The following is a 24,750-nucleotide window of genomic DNA, read 5'->3' on the forward strand; positions in this document are numbered from 1 at the left end:
AACTGTGATGATCCATTTAATTGTAGAATCATCTGAGATTTGAATAGGAAAGATGAGTTTTGAACAAAAGGAAAGATCAGAATCAATCTCTAACCAACAAACTTGTGTAGAGTATAATTTTGACAAATGAGACATTTTCATTCACTCGCAGACAGAAACTACCATTAATCAAAACTTTAACAAAATTAGAACACTCATTTTAATCTTAGCCATTCAAAGATAGTAATACAATGCGGAGTATTTCTAGAATGTTAATATACAGGGTAAAGTATGACAAAAATATGAATACAAAGAATATAACAAATTGTGTTGTGTTTCTTTTTTACTTCATTTAATTTTAAATTTAAATTTTCTATATATGTTTCAGATGGATTGTTCCTACCAAAATTAAAAATCCAGAGTAATCATGTTTCATAAAAAAGGATATGCTTAGGTTCTTTTGGGAGTGAAGTCTTTAGCCTCATGACTGCATTCCCTTCCTCTCTTTATACCAATATTTATCTATCTCCTGCTATCCTGATTCTCTGTGGCTGCTCCTGATATCTGTTGAAAAAAACAGCTAATTCATCAATCACATAAATATCTGCAATGTTTCTTTTTTGAGTGCATGTTACCATATTGTTGGTGGGCTATTAAACCCTCATATCAGGGCGCGACAAACCCGCTTGCCCGGGGCAAGTGAAAATGACGTGCGGGCAAGCATTTCTCAAAGTCAATTGCCCGATCGGGCAAGTGGTTGTTTTGAAAATGAACAAGATAAATTGACAGCAAAGTTTAATAATTTTTTGATAAATTGCAATTATCTCTTATAAAATGTCTTACCAGTCAAAAAACAGTGGAAACATGTCAAATCAGCACCAATTTACCGACAAAAGGCGACAATTTATCGCCAGCGGTCCCGTTCGATGGAGGCTGCCATCTTACTTTCTAAACTACGATGTGCGCATGCGCTACTAAACGATGAAGGAGCTAGCTGGGGAAACCCCTCTCTCGCCCTCTGAGCGCATGTACGGACGTACACGAGCGATCGCGATCGAGCCAGCCGAGTCTCAAGCTAGATCGCGCTGAATGGATGCAAGCTTCGGACTGACTCGGCCAGGACCAGACGTCCCATATTTTATTCATTTCTAAAACATTTTATTTTTTTTTATTTTAAAAATATATCAAAGAAACACCAAATATCATTAGGATTTTTGTATATATGATTGGATTGTTTTTATTTGCTTGAAGTTTGAACTTTTTCCTCTTTCTTTCTTTTCTATCCTTCTATCTTTCCTTCTTGCCCTTTTTGTTACATATCTATTTTTATTTCCTGATCCTTTCTCTCTCTCTCTCTCTGTTCATTTTCTTTCTTTCCTTCTTTCTCTTACTTGCCTTCTTTATTACATTTCCTTTTTTTATTTCCTTCATTCCTTCTCCCTTCCACTCGTTTTTATTTTCGTTCTATCTCTCCTTCCATTATTTTCTTTTTTTTCATTCTGGCCTCCCTTCATTCTTTCCTCCCTCTCTTTCCTCCTTTCTTTCTTTCATTATTTATTTCATTTTGTCCTTATTCTTTTCCCTTATACTTTCTTTCCCTTTCTTCCTTCCTTCCTGTTTTCTTCTTTCTTTCCAAGAATGAAGGCCAGAACAACTTTAACAAGAGTCAAGAAAAAGAAATGCCAAGGGCAGCGCCAGTAAATCAAGTTCAGCCAGGACAGAAAAGAATAATTAAAAGCAAAAGAATTTTTGAAAAAAAATCGGGCAAGCAGTTTTTTCTAACGGGCAAGCAAATTTTTTTATCACTTGCCCGACAGGGTAAGTGATGAATTTTTTTTTTTGTAGAGGCCTGCTCATATCTCAAAAAGTAAAAAAAACAACCAAAAACAGAACCGCTCAGAAGAAAAAAAATGATTTATATAAAGTTATGGCATAAATGATGACCTTCTTTGCCTAGAATGAGTTACCTACAGAAATTAGGAGACTGTATTAGACATGAGGTTGCGACCAATTGTAAAATTCAGTGTTTTTTTTTTTTGAGCTGCCTTAAATTTTTTTTTTTTGAGATGGAAGGTTTTAACAGTCCAGCAATGATATGCAGTGCCATTCATGTGTAAAATCACTTGAATTTACTAAAAGGTGGAACTGCTGATATGAATTGAATAATTGATAAAATCATTCACATCAGGTACAGAACTTTTTTGAGGTTTGAATTCATCTTTCTTCATTCCTAAAATATGCAAGAATTGCAACCTTTACCCAGTTATATCAGTCAGTAGTCCGAAGTTCCAAATCTGGTTTGTCTCCATTTAACAGCGGTGGCCAGATTCACCTCACACTTGTGTAACTGCTCTAACCCTCTACCGCCCCTTTGCACAACCCGACCCTCCTACTTTCTGTCTCCATTTGCTTCTTGCTTCTTTTTCTAATATATTGTTTTATAAATCTCTCTTTCAGAATGTCAAATAATCCGTTCCTCTGATTGGTCAAAAGTGGGGTCATGTATTTGACCATGCATGCAAAACAACAAACTAAGGTGGTTACCATGGGCAACTGGCATAGTTCACAAGATTTCTCCCCGTTGCCCCCCTGACCCACCCCTTAACAACAGGCATATTTAAATTTGGCCAAGATCCCCATTTGATTGCGTGCAAAATATTGCTTTCTGCGGTGATTGCGGATACCATAAATATGAGCTCGATTCAAATTTTAATCGATAAATTTAGACAGCTCATGCATTTACACGCTTATTGCGAGCAACAGATATAACATATCGATGGAATGATACGGATTCTCGGCTTCTGCTTGTTCTATCCCCAACATTTTATTGAGTATTCTTAAAAAATGAAGACATTGGAAAGATTCTGAAGGGAATTTATTACGGACACGAGTCGTGACGGATGTATCGATCATCAGGCCTTGCTGATGTTGTTCATGCCGTAATGCTTGCAACCATACCTCTCATAGCAGTCCATATATCTATAATTTATAAAATAGCTCTGTATTTTTAAGCATCGTGATTGGTCAAAACGCGTCACATGACATTCAATTTTTTTTGCGCAGTCTGCACGGCCGTGCAGCAGGCGCGCAATGAAAAGTGACATTGCACTCATTTTAGCTAGAATTTGAGTGCGAGTAACACTGACAGGCCAAGTCCAATGAAAAGAGCGGGAGACAAAAATCGCTAAAAATTTGAGGAATCCGGAAAGCAAATGGATTGCGGAGCTGATTTATTGGGTCTAGACTAGGACTATCTTAATCGTGAAAAATGGCGAATAAGTCGTTTCATGTCCCTATACGGACGAAGAACTCGCTGACCTGATGGGCCAGATGGATAGTGACAACACCAAGAAGTCCTTGAAATTTGCAAGAGAGAAATTAATTGGATTTGCCAAGTATTCCGACACAAATTTGGAGAGCCTATCTGATCCGTCTGATCTAGCTAGATTCCTTTCTTTGTAAGTTCTACGCCGGAATCAGAAAAGAAGATGGGGCAAATTACAAAAAACGGACTATGCAAACTCTAAAATATGGAGTTCAACGGCACTATTTGGAGGAGTCCGGCTTAGATATTTGTGACAAGGTGAAATTTCCTCAGTCAAATCGCATGTTCAAAGCCATATTGGTTAGTTTGAAGAAAGAAGGAAAGGGAAATGTGCAGCACAAACCCGTGATCAGCCCAACGGACATGCAAACAATGCAGAATTCGGAGGAACTCGACATGACAACACCATACGGATTACAAAAAAAGTTTTTGTCGGCATCATGACCTTCTTCTGTAACTGTGGACGGGAAAATATTCGTGGAATGAAACCTGACGATTTCACAGTCGAGAAGGACGTCGACAGTGGCCTGACTTACATCAAGAAGAGAGACTGCCTCACAAAGAATAACAGAGAAGATCAGGATGAGGTATCAAACAGTGGCCGCATGTATGAGATTCCAGGGAGTAATTCATGTCCCGTAAGTGCATTCCAGAACTTCGTCAGTAAACTTAACCCAAATTGCCCCTGGCTATGGCAAAGACCCAAACCAAAAGCTCCCAATGATGGATCTTCGTGGTACGTTAACAGTCCTCTTGGAGTAAACACCATCGGAAACAAGCTGAAGACAATATCTCGAAATGCTGGATGTAGTCAATTGTACACAAATCACTCTCTTCGTGCTACAACCATAAATACATTGGATAGTGCAGGGTTCCAGTCGAGGGACATAATGAGCGTCAGTGGCCACAAGAGTGAAACGAGTCTGAAACACTACAGCCGCACCGGTGAAAAAAGAAAGAGAGAAATGAGCGGCACTCTCGCTAAGCAACTTTACTCTGAGTCTGAAAACTCTAGAACCACTTCTACTAACGTTACTGATGTTGTGGCTATGCCCCCAGTGCCAAGATCGCATGTTAGATCTGAACTTGAGACCAGGTCTGTGACAATTAGTACCGAGTCAAGTTACAGTCAGGAAACTGTGGCTTACGGAGATCCTGGACCATCTTCCCAATCCCAGACTCAGTCTATCGGCATCAGTTCATCGCAGATTCATCAACAACAAAGCATCCATAAGCATTTTCATTTCCATGGATGCAACGTTAACATTTACAATTAATTTTCAGCATCAAACTAAACTGTAAATGTGTTTTCAATTTTTAGAATTGAATTTCACTTCTTGGACTTATTAGACTTTAATTGGACTTGGCCTGTCAGTGTTACTCAAATGACATTTGCACTCGGCTGTATGAACTATACGGTACCGGTATTTTATGGATATGGAATTTCACTCCTTATGGACTTCATTTAATTGGACTTGGCAATTTTGGAATTGGATTTCACTTCTTGGACAAGTTATAGGCCTAATTTAATTGGACTTGGCCTGTCAGTGTTAACTGTTATCAAGTTCTTTGACTTTGTGACTTGTCACTTTGTAAATACGTTTGTGTTTAATTTGGAATTCACGAGTTGGCTAATTGGACTAAATAATTTGGAATCCCTAAATTTGGAATATCCCTGCAAGATTTTTTTGGTAAGTGAAATATATTTTAGATAAATTTTGTTAGGCCTAACTTTAGTCTCTAGATTTAGATCTAGGCCTAGACCTTTTTTTCGTTTTTATTTCCGCTATTTTATAAAACTAATAACGCATTAGACTATTGTGTGTATAAATGTAAAGTGCAGCGCACACTCGGTTTCTTCAGATGATGCGCACTGCCCACTCGCCGCAAGCGGCTCGTGTGCAGAGGCGCATCAATCTAAAGAAACCTCGAGTGCGCTGCACTTTACTCTAACGCACGCAGTGCCATGCGTTATTTGTATAAGATTCAACCCCATAATTCACCATATTTGCAAATGTGAAGTTTAGACAGATGTCAACTCAATCATTTAATAGCCTTTTTGCTTCCTATTCATCCCCTTCTTCCTTTTCTATTTTATTTTGTTATTGTCCGTCTTTTCCTCCTCATTCTTTCCAAGCTATTTTTTTATATTACTATTATTCATCTTCTTTTTCCTCGTGACGCCGGGGCTCGTCCCCCTTTTCTTTTCCTACTCCTCCTTTCTTATCATTTTCTAGGCCTATTCTTCCTCTATCTTTGACTTCTTTTTTTTGTTGCTTATTCCTCTGCTTATTCAATCATTGTTCCTCTTCTTTTATCAGCTTCTTCGTTTATTCATCTTCCATTTGTTCTACTTCAAAGATCACTTCTTCAGTTTTTGTTCCTTTTTTTTTTAATTTTTAATTCATGCTATGGCATTGCCCCGGGGACCTCGACACGTCTTAAGACAGTGTCGAGGTCCTGAATGCTACCACTCATTATCACCGGAGTACAAAACTTCGCGATGTTTGGCATTAGAAAACCGATGATCATAATGAATTAAAAATCTAACGAGTAATATCAATCTTACCTAAACAAACTGTTCCTAAATCAGCTTACCTTTGAAATAAGAATAATGAATACAATTCCATGAAATCCTTCAAAAGAGCATCAATTTTCGGACTTTTGTTCCAATCGCGAGATCGCCATGTTTGAGGTAAAATTCTGCGCATGCGCATATGAATATTTATAAGATGTCGTCACTGCATGCCTTTACAGCACAGTTTAATGAATATGCATGTAAGAGTGAAAACTTTCGGCAAGTCGTCTCTATTCAATCAAATCGTGATTTAGGCATATAATTCAATACCATTTTTCATTTTTTTTTTATTTGGAAAAAAATAGATCTATATTTATGAAAAAAAATATTTATTTCATATAGGCCTATATTTTTATTTTGTTACATTTTGTGTTTTTATGATAAGTTTTTGTTGTCATTTGTTATATTCTTTCTTTCTCCTTTTCATTCTTTCTTTCTCCTTTTCATTCTTTTTTATGCTTTGTTTATGGGAAGGGGGTGGGGGGGTAAAGCGTGACTGTTCGCTTGGTGTGTGTTTTATTTCATATAACTTCCTCAAATTATTTTGATTTAATGATACTAAAAATGAAAAAAATATTTATCAATAGTGTGCTTGTGTTTTAATATATTCAGAGATTTCTAGATCCGAATTTTTTTAGTCTGTATTATTATTATTATTCCCTTTGTGATTATAAAAAATCCAACAAATATTTACAAATGGATTCTAATTTTACATTTAGAATAACCAATTTATGATTTTCTTAAATATGAATTCTGATTCAATAACGTAAATGATTTCATGTTATTTATCTTTTTCACATGTTATAACAATGAGGAAGGATTGAATATGGTTTTAAAACAAAAGGAAATACTTAAAAACAATTTTGCCTGCTTTAAAAAGAAATGCTAAGTCAAGATGTTAATATATAATTATAATTTTAAAAAAAATCTGCCGCTTTGATAATCACCAATCACCATTTGTTGTTTAATTCACCGCATGGCAGTAGCATAATCAACCCCTCACCTGCCCCCCCCCCCTCTAAAAAAAATGGTACGAAACGACCTCCAATTTTGTGTGAAAGACCTTTGTTTTTGCTTGTCAATTTCAAAACATTGAACTCACTGCCGGATCCAGGGGGGGGGGGTGGGTGGGTGGCAAAGCCGGCTGGTGCCCCCACCCTTGAGAACAAAATGAATTTAAATTTGTATTGTAAAAATGGTCTTAAAACCGAACTGTGCCCCCTCCCATTTGACAGTGAAGACCTTTTTTCTGGGGGGGGGGGAATTCTCGATTTTTTTTGGGGGGACGAAATATCCTCAATTTTTGGTTGAAAAACTTTTTTTTTTTGCTTGTCAAATTTGTTTACCTACAGGTGTCTTTCCCAAAATTTCAATTTCAGGTGGACCCCCTGATTTTTTTGGCTTCCGCCACCAATGGTATTAGAAGTATATAAGCTGATTTAGCGTCACCATGATTTTCATTAATTCTTAAGCAAAAACAATATAAAGAATGGCATGTCTTTAGGAAAAAACCCTTTTGGACACCTGGAAAACAATCAGACAAGCAGGTTTTGCGGCGACTTTATGCGTCCTATAATGAGCAACTCAATTCTTAGTAATTATAGGCTTATACTTATCCCGCAGAGATTTATATACCCAATTATTGAAGCTTAAAAATGCCAACAAGAAAGATAACATATTAATTCATAAACAAACATATGAATTATAATCACATCTCCATTCAAACATAATTCAAATTAATAGGCATCAATTGTATGAAAATGGTTGTTGGATGATAATGAGATTTGCATATATTTTCATTTCATTTATTTTAAATTCTCATTAAAACATACAACATACAATTGAAATTAAAACTAAGGATACATGCACAGTATACAAAATAAACAAAATGGAAAATATAACAAGTGAGAGAGAGAAAAAAAAATATGTGGGAGCCAGCATTGGATTCCGTGATATTTTTAAAATCATTTTGCATCACGGAGTCCTCTAGGCTAAGCCAGCAAAGCCCTGTCAGAGGCTGGGTTCCAGAAATAGGCACCAAAATCTTAAAGAGATGGTTTGCTGATCACTCAATAATTTTGATCAACGAATATATTCCTTTAATATATGAGTGTTCATTTATTTCTTCACTTTTTTATTTACATATATCTATACAGTTTCCAATAATAATAATAATAATAAAAAAACGTGTAGTACGATACCATGTGCATAATCTCTTGAAAACAATGAAGAAACAAGAACAAAGAGAATAAAGACAAAAAAAAAAAATGACGAAGAAAAAAAGGAAAAAAGAAAAAAGAGCAAATACAGAGAAGAATTTAAAAAAAGGGAAGAAAGAAAAAGAAAACAGACCCCAAAAAGAAAAAAAAGGTAGAGGAAAAAATAAAAATAAAAATAAAAAAGGGGGAAAATAAAATAAAACAGAACAAAAGAAAAGAATGGAGGAGAAAGAAAAACAAATAATTCAAACGAAAATATGTTACTTCTTTCAAAGAAAAAGCCGAAGCTAAAATAGTTGCCAGGCAAAGGGTGTGAAGCAAGAATTTACGGAACTATTATGAATATGAATATGAATATGAATATTCATAACAATCTCTATCCGACGCATCAAATGATAGCCTTTTGTCGGGGCATTCTGTTGTATTATCTATATGGACTTTAGTGGTATTGGCCACTCCTAGTACCAATGAGGTCCAAACATTAACATGTATGGACCTCATAGGCGACAATGCGTTAAAAACAGGTTAGAACTTCTAAACGTACTGTTTCCTGCACCCAAGTATGATATTACTCCCAAAATATGAGTTTTGTCCTCGTTTGTTTATCATTTATTAAAAGATTGCCCATTACATATATTCCTATTCCTAATTTGAATTTAATAAAATAAAGGGAAACTTACATTTGAGTAATTTTTCGATCTTTTTTTGGCAGTCAGTCCGGTCACCGTCGAGTGCGATCAAAGCGGTATGAAGCTGATTTTCAGATCACGTGATACGTGTGGTCATCACCTGATCAATCGACTATCCTTTTTTAAAGACCGCAACAATTATAAATTTTATTATAAAATATATATAGAATGAATAATTGCATGATATTATATATATTTCTACAATTAAAAATATTTTGTGATATTAATTTAATATTTGACGTAAAAATCGCTATTTAACAAAATATTTATTAAAAATAAAAAATCAAACAAAATAAAAACGCCTTGGACACAGTGCAAAAAACCTAACAATTTGGCCGCGTTCTTAACAACTATCATAAGGGGCGCTCTATTTATAAATAAAGTTGCATATGTAGCTGTCTACCGCGACAGGAACAGCCGCAGAATTGAAGCCAGAAGCGTGAGAAATTGCCAGAAAATTCAAGAAAAGAACCGGTGAGTACCGATTTAACAGTACTAATTTATTAAGTAACATTTATTGAATCATTACAAGATTTATTTTTTAGTAAAACAAAGCTTAGTTCTAAGCTAGGGCGGCCCAAATGCGCGTGAGTGGAGTCCCAGTTTATTAGCACGGGTAAGTATTGGGGTGTCGCCTAGAGTGGTATTGGCAGGATCTGATGATAATAAGAACTTACTGAAATTACTTACTTACTGATATTCAATTATTATTTTATTTTTAAAGTATTTTTTCTCTTTTATCATTTGTTTTTTGTTTTTTGCCCGTTTGGTAATAAAAATCAATTTATCTCGTTGCCTCGTCAAAAGGCTATATCAATCCTCCATTGCTTCCTGTACGAACGAGTTTTAATGCACACCGGCAAAATTTTCCGACGTTTTTGCTTCGTTTTGGGGAATTATTTCGAAGTTTTGAGGGCCGCCCATATTGCGGCTTAAGTTGTAAGTATGTATTGATTCCTTTGTAACAGTTTTGTGCAATTTTATGTATTTTTGATTGATTCCCGATGCTCATCTGATTTGATCTGGTGAGCCGGGGTGAATCACAACGCAGCCCGAACACAGTACGTGTTCGGGCTGCCGCAGTAAGCTATGGCAATGCTGCTTGTTAGAAAATGTTACTCTTCCTCCTCCTTTTTTCTTCTCGCAATCAATTTGTTCTTTCTTTCAGATCTAGCTTGGGTTCAAGTTACAAATAGATCTATTGCCTTATTGCCTTTGGTAGATCTATTTGCCTTTTCAATTGCAAAGTTATCAGTCATACGCCATACACCAAAATAAGCAAATGGGACTGTACTAGGCTGTATTGGATAGATACGGATCTGGCAAACTTCAAATCTAATCGATATAAATTTAGCAAACTATATCATTTTAAACGAAAACTCAATCATTTTACATTTATAATATTATTTTAAAACAATACAAATCGAATAATATATAGAAAGACCTTTTAAACTTACCGTTTCTATGTGGGAAAGATTAAACAGCGTCCCAAGAAACGGCGAAAGTGAAGCAGAAAATGGAATGTATTAACTGCGCATGTGTAGTATAAATAAATATTTTTTATATTTCATTAAAAAAAATGTTTTTGGGAAATTATTCGAATATTTCACGCATTTTAATATTTTATTTCTATTAAATAGAATTATTTTATATTTATCCTGTCTCAATAATGAAAATGTGAACAATATAAATGATCCTAAAACTTAATACATTGCAAAGCTTGACATATCAACAAGATTCGGTCGAGTTGTGCGCCCCGAATTGGAGGGACTCAGCGGGAATTGAATGTGGAGCAGCGGGGAGCTTCAGCGACACGCGATTCGATTCTAAACACCCGGCCGATGAAAACAGATCAAGGCAAGGGCAGTTCAGCGGCCGCGGCGGTGTGTTTTTATACCTTTATACCTTTATACCTTTATACCGCATCTACTGGAAAAATACAGTTGTTTTCCTTCATTTCCCGAGTTCCTGTCTGTTTGACTCATAATTTTATTAAGATTCTCAAGTTGGGAATGTTACCGAGTCTGTGATTAAGGTAATCAGACATTATTTATATTTATAAAGAAGTCGATCATTTGATTTTGACAAGTCAATTAATTGTCATTTATCAACAATAGACAATATCATTTCTGACATTACAATCGACACTAGTAATACTAGTAATAGTATCAGTATCAGTAGGGGGTCGGGTGTCCGGACAATTATATTTTTGAAGCCTTCTTTTTTGTCTTTGGATTACACTAAAATATAAATTTAATAGTTGTAAAAAAAACTTGTAATCATCTTCTATGTTGTTCTTTATATTTATAAATAATATTTCCTAACATTTTGTACTAAAAATGGATGAAACTTCGCTTGTAAATTTTCCAAATGACTTTCTAAAATTGATCGTCCGGACACACAACAACTGGGTCTTACAACAGATCGAAATGTGACTAGATCTAACGTTAGATCTAGACCAAAAGTTCTTCTTCTTCTTGTAAAGTACAGACTGCCGTTGGCACATTATCGTGCTCGTGCTTGTCAAGTGCCCAGATGAATAGTGCGAGTAAAAATCTCTACAGATAGATCTATGTGCGGCTAAAAACAGAAGAGGCCTTAACGAAGGTCGAAGCCTCCTTTGCTGCACCTCCTGCTTGAAAGACGCGAGGGAGGTGCTGTGAACTATCTTTGCTGGGAGTGAGTTCCATATTCTGATAGCATCAGGAAAGAATGTTTTTTTATATATTTGTGTTCTGGCATAGGGCCTATGGGATTTAACTTTAATTTTAACTTTAATAAAAGCTTTGTGTTGGGGCGTTGTGGCATGCGCCTGTAATCCAAGCTATGTGGGGAAGTTACAAATTGATGCAGAGCCAGAGGTTCGAGCCCTGGTCACGTCTTTCGAGTTTCGGATGGTGATGTTATTTGTGAAACTTAAACTTTTAAATAATCGTATCTGATTGATACACGTCTGACAAAACTCAAATACACACACACCGCTGAACTCCGTTGGCTTCTCTCTGTGTACAAGGAGAAATAAAAAATTTAAAAAATGTTTAAAAATTCCTAAAAACAGATGGCTGCCAGTGCCAGCTGTCTGTAAATGTGACAAACTACATGACATATTCCATTTTAAATCTTGAGTCGACAGCGAGATTGAAACTGAGGGAGAAAAAAAAAACACTATTTGAAGTTCAACAAAAACTGAGCTTATCTTTTTGTAAATAACATTAACATTACTTCAAAAGATTCTAAATTTCGGGTGTTATGCTTTAATTGTCAAGTAGTAGACCAATAAATAGGCCTAATGTTAGAGATCTAACTTTACCTGTATTAACGCTAACGTTAGGGCTATTTGAATTTAGGGATATGCTCTGCTGAGACTTCATCTGGCTCCGCGCGGCACCCCCTTCGCTCCGTCAATACACGGGCTTGTAGTGGTGGAGCTATACTGACGCCTTAACTACAGCTTCTATGGAGAAAAGGGTTCGATTTTGCAATCGCTTGATCGCCGTCGGCGACAGCTGAGCGTACGGACGTGCCAGCGGAATGACTGGCACGTTCATACTCAACTGTAGCGCTCAGCTGTAGAGTAAACTTCACAGAGCAAAATGCTTTATCAAAATTGGATAACAAACAAGTTATAGAATTGTTTTAATTTTATAATTTAGAATAATAATTTATAATTAGATCTAGAATTTAGAATTTAGGCCTATAATAATTTATATGATATAATTTATAATTAGAATTTAGAATAATTTAGAATATTATAGTTTTATTGAATTTTAAAGTTTAGCAATATTTTGTGAAAACAGTTATATGCATGTCGTCATGAATATTCATTAGCTGGGCTGATGATGTCACATCCCCACATTTCTTTTTTTTATGTTATTAGATGAAATCATAATTGTTTCATACTTTTTCATACGTGTGAAAATGATTTGTCTCCATTTATATAATGAAATAAGTTGCAGCAATAAATAACTACATGTAATTAATGCACTTAATCAGCTGTCAATTGTTTTCCAATTGTTTTAGTTCTTGCTTGAAAAGTTTTTGAATAAACCTAATTTTATATAATAAAATACAAAAGAACAAGTGGGGATATGACATCATCAGCCCAACTAATTAATATTCATGAAGACATGCCTAGAGGCTAGAACTGTTTCACCGGAATAATGCAAATCTTTAAAATTCAATAGCTTGGTTATTTTTATTTGATATATATCTGATTTTGATCAAATTTTTGGCATTTTGCTCTGTGAATTTTACTCTATTTATTGAAATATAAATATCTTTAGCCTGGAGCATGCATTAAAAAAAAGTTATATAGCCATTTTAAAATGCTGAAAGGCCCCCCCCCCCCAAAAAAAAAAGGGCATGAAATTAATTTAAGAAAGGAGACACTTTATCTTAACTTAAATCTTGACTAAACCTGGAATGTAAGTAGAGAGTAGGAAAGATGGACAAAAGCTTTAGTCTCTGACTCTGTGCTCTCCTTCAAGAGGCAGCGTAACTCGGTCCTAAGTTAGAGTGTCTGTTTTAGATAACATTGTAGATCTCAACGTCGGGGTTTGAGTCCTGCTCATGCCAAAACATGTATAATAAAAATCTGATGTTATAGCATTGTGTGTAAGTGTGCCTCGCCACTGTATTCAGCTCAGTGCAGGTGTGAATGCAGTTGTAAAACACTCTGTCCATCGGAATTAAAGGACGCAAATGGTGGTCCCTTGTATTAGGAGAGCAACAACCAATGCACGTTAAAACTGATACACTATTCGTGAAAGAGCAGGGTGTTCACCTGGTGTATTGCACCTGCAGGTCTCAGCTGTATCCACATCCCTGCCCCTTTGGCTCCTACTTTGGGGGTGTTGGGCGATATACCTGAGAGTATACCTGAAGAAAGAAGAAGAACTTAGTCTTAGCTCTGGGACGGGAACGGCATGTATGGTCAGCCCACCCCCTAGACAATTTGTGAAAAAATAAATCCCCAGAAAATATGGTTATTCTTATTAAGTTTTTTATTATGTTGCTACATGATCATATATATCTTTTTTTCTTTTGTCAGTTGAAATTAGCTTTTGCCCATTATGGCACTGTGTATTCGCATTTGGGTGATGTACTGCTGCAGCATTGTCATTGACCAGTGGGTAGGAGGCCGGGGTGCATTTTTGAGCATGTGTCATAAATTGATGCATGTTCACAATTGTTCTCCATAGTCCATTGTCTAGTATTATGTAGATCTACAATTTGTTTAATTGTTACCTTGTAATTAAGTTCAAGTATATTCTAGACTGTGTCCTGTCCATGTATTTTTATGGATACTAGGTAAATGAAAATAATGCAATAAAATGAAGTATTATACTATTTGTTCTTTTGTCAGAATGGATCCTGTCAGGAGTTCAAGCCGATCAACAATTAATGTGACCTTACCGAGTCAACACAGCGGCAGTGTCACAGGATCAGCTGAGAAACGGGCAAATAAACAAGCTGCAGTCCCAGAAAAAAATGAAGAGTATGTTCTGTACACATTAATAGCTCCCTCGATGCATATTGTACCTTCTTGCAGTATTTTATTTTTTATAAGGTAACAATACTGCAGGTTTTATGGAAAATGTTTTTTCTCAAATTCATTTCATACTCTTGGAGAAAGCTATATTCTTTTTTACCCCAAATCCTTATTTTATCCCTCAAAATACTGCAAATCTTTGTACAGTGTTGGCATCCCTAAATTACCCATACAAAGCCTTATTTATGATTATTAAAAGTTGAACCCAAATAAACAAACTTTTAATGGGCAATTTGTTTTGCAAACTTTCATGCTTCAAATGAAGATACATGTACTTAGGAAAGATTTCCATATGCACCCTCCACCAAAAATAACAAAAGATTGTCAAGACTTCCAGTTCGCTCACTTCAGATTTCTCTATTGATTTCTTAGTGTTACTTAATGTAGTTGAGACTCGAACTCACCTCGTAACTGCAGTCAAGATCTCATCCCGCTATGCTGGCGAGAAGCACTGATACCAGAATAGGAATTTTAGCGATTATGAGCTGATAGTTTGACTAGTCTAGGCTTTCAGACCATTTACTGACTAGATAAACCGATGTCTGTGGAAAATTACAAGCACTCAATCCTGCGCGAAACTTTGAATAGAGCCATATTTTGGCATGTATTTCCACTCTCCCATCATATGTGTTCTACATGATGTAGATTAGGGCTAGATAAGTAATTTTAAACCTTCCTCCATATTTTTACTTCCAATTTTAGTGGGGGTGCATATGGAACTCTTCCTGATCCCCCTCAAGAGAGTGGCAAATGTAGACAAATGTATTACCAAAGGACATGATATGATTTGAATCCTTGACCTTGTGGTTTAAATTATATGGACCTATCCACTGATCCTCACCATCTCCACATGAAAGCCATGGAAATGTACTTGAGTAAAGTAGACTATAAATACAGCTACTCTTTTTGTTTGTTTTCTTTTTTGTATGTTATATGAAAGGTTGACACAACTATTAGCAGCAAGATCAATAGAAAGATGTTGGTGTTCCTACAGAGATAAACAGATGTTTAAACTTCTCAAGCATGCAGTATGTGCAGCCGTAAGTATACATAAAATACATGGTGTCATTTTTTTTCAAGGGCTATATTTCCAGCATATATAATGGGACAGTGGCGGACCATGACCCGGAGGAGACAAAGCATTGGAGGGGCACAGCATTGTTCACAAACAATACAGTGCCCCTCCAATGCTTTGTCTCCTCCGGGTCACGGTCCGCCACTGTAATGGGATGACTTTATGAAAGTTTAAAAACATTATAAAAAACAGTAAATTACAAAGTTAAATGAGACAACTAATGTGTTTAAAATTTAGGAGAAATTAGACAAAGAATATGTAATAGACATTTGGATAATGATGTAGTGCAGTTTTAGTTTTAAATCTTATTTCAAAGTATTGGTAAGCCATAAAAATATTGTTTTATGATTCATTGGTGCATCCACATTTCACCAGACAAAAGTATTCTAGTACTCCTTTACATAAAAGATAAAATCTGACATTTTACCATTCTGACCCAAATCTCAGTTATTCAGTTTGATTAAGAATATTTGAAAGATGATTGGAGAAAATATATGTCATAGACAGAAACTAAATAAAAATTGTTAAGTAAAGTGACATAAATTCATAGATACAAAAACGTTGATGAGTTCCAAATGAAAATCACTTTGCAATTATTCTGTGGTTTAGTTGTACTGGATCACATCTGTCATTTGAAAAGCTCAACAAATTGGTTTATTTTTGTATCACATTTAATTGTTCTTCATAACTTCTCCTTTTTAATAAAGGAACATTCCATGACGTATGAAATTCTGAGGAAAGTTGCTCCTAACGAAGCACACTTGCTGAAAGACAAAAGTATGAAAGCCAGGGTTCGTTTCAGGTAAGTAACTCTGAAATGATGACCAAGTCATACTTCAAACAAATTATTTTTGTCTTTGATTTATACTGCAAATGAATTGTTTAATCTTTTGTTGCAATTGCTTTTTAGGTTATGTTGAAGAAGTTATCGTTTCATATTAATAGCCTTAAAAACGGACATACTGAAGCTTTTTGACATGCACTCATCAGAGTAAAATCGCATGAATGACCAGAACGCTAAAGTGAAACAATATATAATAGAAAAAATGTAAGAGACAATGGACACTAAATGGCAAGCTGTGATTGGCTGTAAATGTAAACAATTTAGGCTTAGTACCAGCTGTAAATTGAAGCGAAGCAACTAACATAAGCAACTACAATAACACAAGGGTTCGTACAAAGTTTTCATTTCAATTATAAATTATAAATGTAAACATGTTTCTCCCCTCTTTCATCCAAACAAAATACTATTGTTTTGAGATGTTCATAACTTGTATATTACATTTTTTTTAAATTGACAGACATATATTTTGTTTCACTCTTGTAAGTATTTAACTCTTTTTAGATACAAAGTTGGCCTTCTAGCAGAGTGCAGCTGATGCCTCCCTCATCATAGACATAGTCATACATTCATAAGTTCAGAAGTTTACGGGTTGTGTGGTCCAGTGGTTAGAGCTTTGGACTCATAATTGCAAAGTTTTGTGTTCGAATCCCTACTCTGCCATTGTCTCCACTTTGATAAAAAGGCCCGAGAGTAATATCTGTTGTCTATAACGTCAGCCACTATGACTGATTAACCTAAACGTAAAATGTTTGCGAGGTAATTGGTTATATACCAGCTTGGCATTTACCAGCAAAACGCGCTCCTACGGAAGTTACCATAAACAGAAACAGAAACTTTTATCTTGATGAGGGACTATGATTGAAGTCTGAACTCATTCATTTGAATTGTCAAATCATTGCTAAGTATCAACCAATTTTTTTTTTCCATTTGATTATTCAAGATTTTCAGGCTCAGAATTTCCACCAGTGATTTTATTCAAAATCTTCACGCACACTGAAGGTCGTGGACTCAAGTATTTCAGTGGAAAGAAAATCATCAAGCCAGCATCAGATGTAAGTCATTGATAGACCTTGGACTTTTTATGTAATGACACTTAAAATCAAGAAACACAAGATTTAACAGTGTTTCTTTTTTGTGTGATTTATTTTTATGAAAAGGAAAGCTTACTATATTTTTTAAACAAAAATTCATTATTTTCTTCATGAATCATGTGACACTCCATCTCATTTTAAGGTATAATTTATATTGCCCCACGCACTCTGCGACTGTATTTTAGGGAGTGTTTTAGGAAATTTTTAATTGATTGATAAAAAAAATATTTGTAATTGATTTTGATTGTTAATTGCAAATTGTCAATGGATAGAACAATTTAAGTAGATAAGTCAATCAATTGCAATTCACAATTTAAAGATTTTTTTATTTATTGTGGCACGTATTGACCTGCAATTAATTGCAGGTTTATTGCAATGTCTCTCCCAGTCTGAATATAGAAATAAATGCTAAGATGAAAGTTATTTTTAATGTCAAAGACAATAAAACCCTATCTAATTTCTAATTCCTTTTAATATTTCTGTCAGGTGGGAGGGGGGTATTTTCCTCTTTGTTATTTGTAGTTTTTTTTAAAATGTTTATCTTATATTTTATTTTTCAGGCATCAGTTGATGCATGCAGGGAGATGGGTCATCGCAAATTTTATGATCAGATGATAGCAGACACTTGTCAGCACGAAAGAGATAAGATCACGGATGAGATTGATGTAACTACTGTTAAAGACTACATGCAGGTAATAATCTTACCATATTTTACTTTGGGATGATGCACAAATTGGGTTAAGAGTAGGGATTTTCCTTGTTTTCTACCATCTACCATTGTGGACTTTGTAGTTCAGTTCAATTTTTATTTTCTCTCAGCATAAAAAATGAGATACAATATGTAGTGTGTAGTAACAGATGACCCGAATCACTAAGAAATGTTTTTGTTTCTTATGTTATAGTATATTAGCAACCTGGATGAGATGCCTGCATATATGGGAGGAAGAGAGAATCTGTGGAGAAAGTTGGATCTAAATGGTAAGAGTTTCATCAACCTCATAATCTTGTAGAGGTGTTGCGGTCCTGTGGAGAAGTCTTTAGACTTTGAATAAGTGCACAGGGTTCAAATCAGGGCCCTGTCCACGGAGGATTATTCTATTGTTACTTGGGGTGCTGAGCATTGTCACAGCACCCCCAGCAGCAATAGATAATCCTCCGTGGCGAGGTCCATGGTTCCAATCCCTGTCAAATAATACTGATATGATAATAACCTTATTGACACAGGGTAAACACTTGAGCTCTAATGAACTGTTCTCCCTCTTGGTCTTGTATAACATAGTGTGTTATTATTACCTGTCTCCATTTGAAAATGCGAAGTGGCAGGTTGGACGGCAGTGGGTCCCAATTTTAATGCCATCGGTATGATTCGTCCAGGGATCAAACCCATAGGCCCGTATTCTGAAGTCAGGTTTAACTTAGACCATGGTCTAACTCTGTGCTAAAATTATGGGAAGCCAAGTGTCAAAATTTTTATTAAGTTGTATGTTTCTTATGTTTACTGTGCTCTTTCCTGATTTATTGATGGTGAAGAAAATCATCTATTTATACTTCCTAGACAATTATGAATGATTTGAGAGCCAAATGAGCTGAAATATGATATATCTATTGTTAGTGATTTATGTAACAATGTCCATACTTAAACCACAGTTTTAAACCCGAGTTTAAGTTAAACCCGACTTCAGAATAGGGCCATAATCTCTTAATGAGGTGAGCAGACATCTGATTGGGTCATTTCAAGTTCAGTGTTGACGTATTTGTGTTGGTGTTATGTCAATTTTTAAACGAGTATGACACCAAACATAAAATGAAGATGGTCCTGAAAAGTCTCTAGTTTTTGAGATGTCAATAATGTGATCTGGATCAGTTTTGCAAACTCAGAATAGATTTTGGAGCTAGGGGAAGCAATCCACATTCCAACACCAACAGACTTGAAATCGCCCATTGAGCCTTCATGCCAGAATTGCAAAACCTTTTGTGGATTTTATGTGAGATTTTCATTCACTTTTCTCTCATTTTACAGTTCTTCCGAGGACCACCATTCTTTATGACATCATTGATTATCTGAATCGTGGTTCAATATCTGATCGTTTGAGACCTGAGATTCCTCTTCTTACAACCAGGCCTCTGACACAGGAGGAGCAGCTGAAACACATCAAGCTCATCTCAAAACTAAGGTACGAATCAATCTCCTGTAAGAATCAGAGATGCCAAGTTAAAATACAGTGATGCATGAGATTTTAGGCAGGGAACCTTGTGTGAGATCACCATGCATTGTGTATTATCAGGGTTCCCACAGTCGTGGAAAATCCTGGAAAAATTTGTGGTCATGGAAAGTCAGGAAAAGTCAGGGAATTTGAAAAATTTGTGAAAAGTCATGGAATTGCATTTACCTCTTGAGTCTTGACTATGGCAGCTTTCCAGTTTGTCGTGTCTCGTAACTCTCATACTCTGTGATCATACTCTGCTATTATAATTGGTAGTCAATGATTTCCATTTTTTTCAGTGTTGTGACATCCCAAACTCTACATAACTCCCTGGAAGTCATGGAAAGCAACAATTTAGTCATGGAAAAGTCATGGAATTCTGTTTTCAAATTTCTGTGGGAACCCTGATTATGTGTATGAGGATAGGCTGTAATACAGACGTGAGAAGGAGATGGGGGGGGGGGTGAGCAGGAGTCCCTGATGTGGGAGTTTCACGCCTAATTTTCAAGACTTGGTTTGTCTGTACGAGCATTGTTGTAAAGTCATCATAGAGACTTGTTTTCTTTATCAAATTTTCAAACACTACTTTACAACATTTGTATGTGTGTGTGCGTGTCAGCGTTTTGGGTTTTTATAGACCGTTATCAATCACAAAGGAATATTTATGCCTACGGACCAACCTTTAATATGTAGGTGTTGGGCATATGTGGCTTTGTGTCCCTCCAAAGAAGAGAGCTTTGTGAGTAGGGGGTATATACATGGTACAAGTGAATTGGGATTTAGTGCTATATTGGCCAATAGTCAATTATTTAAAGTGAAATAAGGATGGTGATGCATACGTTTTTCACACCTTTCAGCATTGACACTAAGCCAATGCGCCTATTATTTCTAGATAACTTGTAATATATGATATGAACAACTCAATAAGTTTCTTATGCATCTATTATGATTTATTCTCTCATTCCAGGACCCCTCTCTTGAGCCCCATCCCATCTGGGAGTGTAGCGCCCTCTCGTGGTCCATCTCCTGGAGTGACTTCAAGACGTTCCAGGCAGGCTAGACAACGTGCATCAAAAATGAGAAAGATGTATATGTCTCCTACTGAGGTGGGTCACATAGGTTTATAGAGTTTGGTCCATTACCAGTTGGACCATTGCCATTTGGTCTAATGTCCAGCTTATTTCACACCTCTATGGCTAAATGCGTGGTCCCACTGGCCGACGGACACAAAACATACTCGTAATGGATACAGCGGACAAGCAAAATTTCGGGGTGGCTCCATCCATTTTTATCCGCTCCAGACAATGGACAAAATGGGTAAATGAAATCACAGTGGACGGATGCTTGATGTATATAGAGCATATGAAACATGTATATGCAAAGAGTTCACAACGGATACATTACATTTTCCAACGGATGGCAAGATGCTTTTCCGTTTTCACATCCTCTCTGCATCCGTAAGTGCAGTGGGACCAAGCCTTAAACCATTTATGCATTATTCAATGATCACATAGACCAATGTGCATTCAAATATCACTTTAGTTTACTACTGTTTGGACCAATTATTAGTTGGTTACATGTTCAGGCTGGTTTTCATTTGACCAAAACTTGCCTATTTGCCATATTGCCATCTTTTCTACCATTTGTACCATTTGGTCCATTTCCATTACATCTATAAAGAGAATGAACTATACAAATGTTTATAAGCACTGCATACTATTACCCCGGGTTTAGCATGGCTATCCTGATCGAGCGCTTGAGCATTCAAGGAATTCCTTCCTACCGGGTACATTTACTACACCTGGGTGGAGAGTGGCAAATGTAGATAAACGCCTTGCCAAAAGGACGCAAGTGCTGTGGTGGGATTTGAACCCCGGACCTTGTGGTTCAAAGTCTAGAGACTTATCCACTGATCAACAACACCTCTACATTAGAAACATTTGTATTAAGTGCTATATAAATGTTGCATATTTTTATAATTATAACTATACATGTATATAGGTAAATGGTCTAAAGACATAGAGGGTATGAGGCAAAATGGAAATGATCAGACTGGAAATAAGCCAAAGTGATAAATGGGCAGGGTGGCAATGCATCAACAACTCCTGGCCTGACTTGGTCTGGTACTGAACTTCTGACTAGGAGCTGTCTGTTTTGCATGGAATCTATTCTACCAAATATCACCAGCCCACGGAACATCTATGATCTTCTATAGTCCAATCAATTGAAAGAGATTATATTAGATTACATTATTGTAATATTCATTTAACATATCTCTTGCAGGATCCAGACATGGTACCACAGAACACCGCTCGGACAGAGAGATTACCCGGCCCAGACAACGATCAGTCCTTTCCGACTCCTCGTCATCTTGATCACCATGGTAACGATGGAGATGCCTTTGACGGTGAGGTAGAGGAGTGGGAGGATGAAGCTGATAAGCTGTATACCTGGACGCAGAATCTATCAATGGACGATATAGGTCTCACGCCATCATGACCGCGATAGATACAGATGAAAATGACCAAGAGAGAATTATATGAAGTATCAGCAATGTTACTTGTAAGGAAAGAAGATACGAGGGATCTATATTATATTTGAATATCCTGAAAATGTATATGATTGATGCATGCCGAGTAATTGACCACCAAATAGTGTGTTTAGATTTTGATGAATAAACTACTGATAGATGAAACAAGTAGTTAATGTAGATACTTTGTTCCCTTACCCCTCTAGAGTAATGTTGAATTGAAAACTGAACTGAAAAGCTAGATTACTAAATGATAAGAATGCATTAGAAACAAAAATGACTGAAGGACTAAATTAGAGACTAATAAAGCACAACAGAATGATCAAATGAACAATTTAAATTGAGCTATGTATGTCTGTCCTTTCTTTATTTTCTTTCATGAGGCATACATGTAAATGCAGTGACAGAACAGAACTTTTTTTTTAAGGGGAGGGGAGATGGTGTTCCTCATTGCTTGTTGGACCTGTTATATAATCTAAAAGCCTGCATCTGGAACCCCTCCCCCCTCTATATTTCTTTGATTATTTTGTTTCTTATCATTCATATGCATGAAGACTCCTTTTCCCTCCCTCATTTTGATGCCTTCAACACGTCCAGTGCTGTTTGTAGGTATTTTAAATGAAAAAAAATATAACATTACCAGATATAGTGTTATGAATTTGTCCTGTTTCCGATTGTATTAACTTGGAAGGTTCTTTGGTAGATATTCTGTAAAGTTATGCATGGGTCCCATGGCATTTGCTCTGATGGAAAATCTGCATGAGCCAAACATAATACCCGACCTCCAAAACTAAATAGATCTTAATCCTAATCTTCACAGTATTCTGAACCAAAAACTCTATTCCGATCCTAACTCTAACCCTATGCCCTCTGAAATATTAAGAAAGGGGCATATGTTATGTCACCTATGCATGATCTTACTTACAACTTACAACTGGGTCAATTTGACCCCTCCTTCAGATCTTGGCCACTGATTGCGCGATCGCTGCAAAAATATGCATGCGCGTAGAGCCAGCCCGGATGTAGAATACAAGACTGTATAATAAAATTTTCAAAAACTTAATTTTTTATATTTTAAAAAATTAATTATGCAAATAAGCATATGAAATTAGTTTTTGCCTCCAATTCACTTTATAAAGCTAGTAGCATGCTAGTTTTTTGTGAGAGTATCAATTTTTATATTTCCAACAAATATCTACAAAAAAATTTCAAAAATAAAATTAATTTGTTGTGTATTTAACTGTTTTTTTTTATTCTTATTTATTTCTGTGTTTTTGGAACCTTTTTGCGATCATAAATAGCATGAAATAAGTCCATTTAAACCAACAAAAGTAAAAATAATCATACATGTATGGATTTTGGTTATAAAACACAATTAGCATTGACTTTGTACACGGAATCATGCTTTTGAGCAAGTTTGGGTCTGAATTGCACTTACGAAATGTTGCATAATGTTGGGACCGCGTACCCGGGCGTCGCAAAATTGACTGCATAGTGACGAAATTTGTCAAAGGGGGGTCAAATCTACCCCCCTCCCCAGTTAAATAATTGTTCACTAGCCATATGAGTTTATAGTTTTAAGTGTTAATGCACATCACCGTATTTCACCTTTAAACAATGGGTGATTTCAAGTCCAATTTAGATTGTGCTTCCTAGCTCCAAATCCTATTCTTAGTTTACAGAAATAATCCAGATCACAATATTGACACTTCAACACCTAGTGAGTAAAAATGATGTAACTTCTGAAGGTTTCCATGGCGAAGAAGAATAGTGTAGTAGGTTTCATGGTACACCATGTATCTTTCTTAGGCAAGTGTTGTTCCTGAAATTGGGTGGTCCTTTTCAGGACCAACACTTGCCCAAGAAAGATACATGGTGTACCGTGAAACCTACTACACTACCTAGTGAGTAACTTTACAGGACCATTTCCATTTTATGTTTGGTGTTATACTCATGTAAAATTGACCTAACACCAACACCAAAAGGTCAACACTGAACCTGAAATCACCCAATATAATTAGAAATGATTGCAAAACACCTATGTAGTTTACCATAATAGTCACTTGTTAAGTTATGTGTAATGTATTGAACAAATTTATGAGACAACCTCTTGGTTCTCAATTTTGTATAATACTTGAAAGTATGTGTGTAATTTAATCAGGTATCATAGCAGAAACACCCCTTAGCAATATAGATACATTTCCTTTTTTTTTTAATAGATTTTTGTAGGTATGATCAACTTTTTTTACTACAAACATGGATCAAAAGTTATTTCACCGTTTATTTTCTCTCTTGATCAATTCAAAATTGAAACAAATACAAAGAATGATCAAATTCAATTTCAGAGCAGAACAGTGATCAGTAACAGAGGTGATCATTAACAGAGTTATGGAATATTTTGCTAATATATATAGAGAACAAGCAGATGCAGTCCTATAAGTGGATACACCAAATGCTGACTTTATGTTTGGTTATTTCATTCAATTACTAGTACACTGTATACATATTTAAATTTATTCAGAAGTTCTATATGAGTGTGTATAATGTATATTCTGTATATTGCATATATCATAAATGTGTTTTCATATTCTATATATTTTCATTATTATGTATATTTGATAATGTAATTTGTTGTTGCTCTTTTCATTAAAATGAATGCAAATCA

The 24,750-nt window shown here is 35.7% G+C and overlaps 2 protein-coding genes across 6 annotated transcripts in view; one reads left to right on the top strand and one right to left on the bottom strand.

The window, feature by feature from the left end:
* The window catches only part of LOC129279270 (intraflagellar transport protein 80 homolog), a 25,454-nt gene extending 15,119 nt beyond the window's left edge, over window positions 1-10,335 (bottom strand). For 2 of the 4 annotated variants that reach the window (XR_010296012.1, XR_010296011.1), the window contains exons 1-2: window positions 10,248-10,330; window positions 428-543 (exon numbers count right to left, since the gene is read on the bottom strand). Coding sequence is in view for 2 of the 4 variants with exons in the window: in XM_064111068.1 (XP_063967138.1) it covers window positions 426-464 (39 nt within the window). In the remaining 2 variants the exon portion in view is untranslated. Of the gene's footprint in view, window positions 1-425; window positions 544-10,247 lie in introns of those variants that run through there. The other 2 variants (XM_064111066.1, XM_064111068.1) reach the window with 2 other exon arrangements.
* LOC129278552 (uncharacterized protein CXorf58-like) lies at window positions 10,331-24,750 on the top strand. Of its 2 annotated transcripts, XR_010296013.1 has the most exons (13): window positions 10,331-10,675; window positions 10,734-10,825; window positions 14,156-14,287; window positions 15,282-15,381; window positions 16,124-16,218; window positions 17,201-17,312; window positions 17,912-18,043; window positions 18,254-18,329; window positions 19,372-19,525; window positions 20,523-20,661; window positions 21,839-22,733; window positions 23,626-23,706; window positions 24,107-24,750. XR_010296013.1 is itself a non-coding variant. In XM_064111069.1 (11 exons), exons 3-11 carry the CDS (start codon window positions 14,157-14,159, stop codon window positions 22,052-22,054), a joined length of 1,155 nt encoding a protein of 384 aa, XP_063967139.1. In that variant the 5' UTR covers window positions 10,331-10,675; window positions 10,734-10,825; window position 14,156; the 3' UTR covers window positions 22,055-23,284. The 2 variants fall into 2 exon arrangements, 1 of the variants encoding a protein (XP_063967139.1); XM_064111069.1 differs by lacking the exons at window positions 23,626-23,706; window positions 24,107-24,750 and having other exon boundaries at window positions 21,839-23,284.

The sequence above is a fragment of the Lytechinus pictus genome, chromosome 16 (genome assembly GCF_037042905.1).
Source record: "Lytechinus pictus isolate F3 Inbred chromosome 16, Lp3.0, whole genome shotgun sequence".
Classification (NCBI taxonomy): Eukaryota; Metazoa; Echinodermata; class Echinoidea; order Temnopleuroida; family Toxopneustidae; genus Lytechinus; species Lytechinus pictus.

Bases quoted from the DNA above. Each gene is read 5' to 3' on its own strand.
- LOC129278552 (XM_064111069.1), top strand. From the start codon at position 14,157: ATGGATCCTGTCAGGAGTTCAAGCCGATCAACAATTAATGTGACCTTA. The intron at 14,288-15,281 runs GTATGTTCTGTA...GTTATATGAAAG, and splicing joins GTCCCAGAAAAAAATGAAGA to GTTGACACAACTATTAGCAG. The intron at 19,526-20,522 runs GTACGAATCAAT...CTCTCATTCCAG, and splicing joins AAGCTCATCTCAAAACTAAG to GACCCCTCTCTTGAGCCCCA.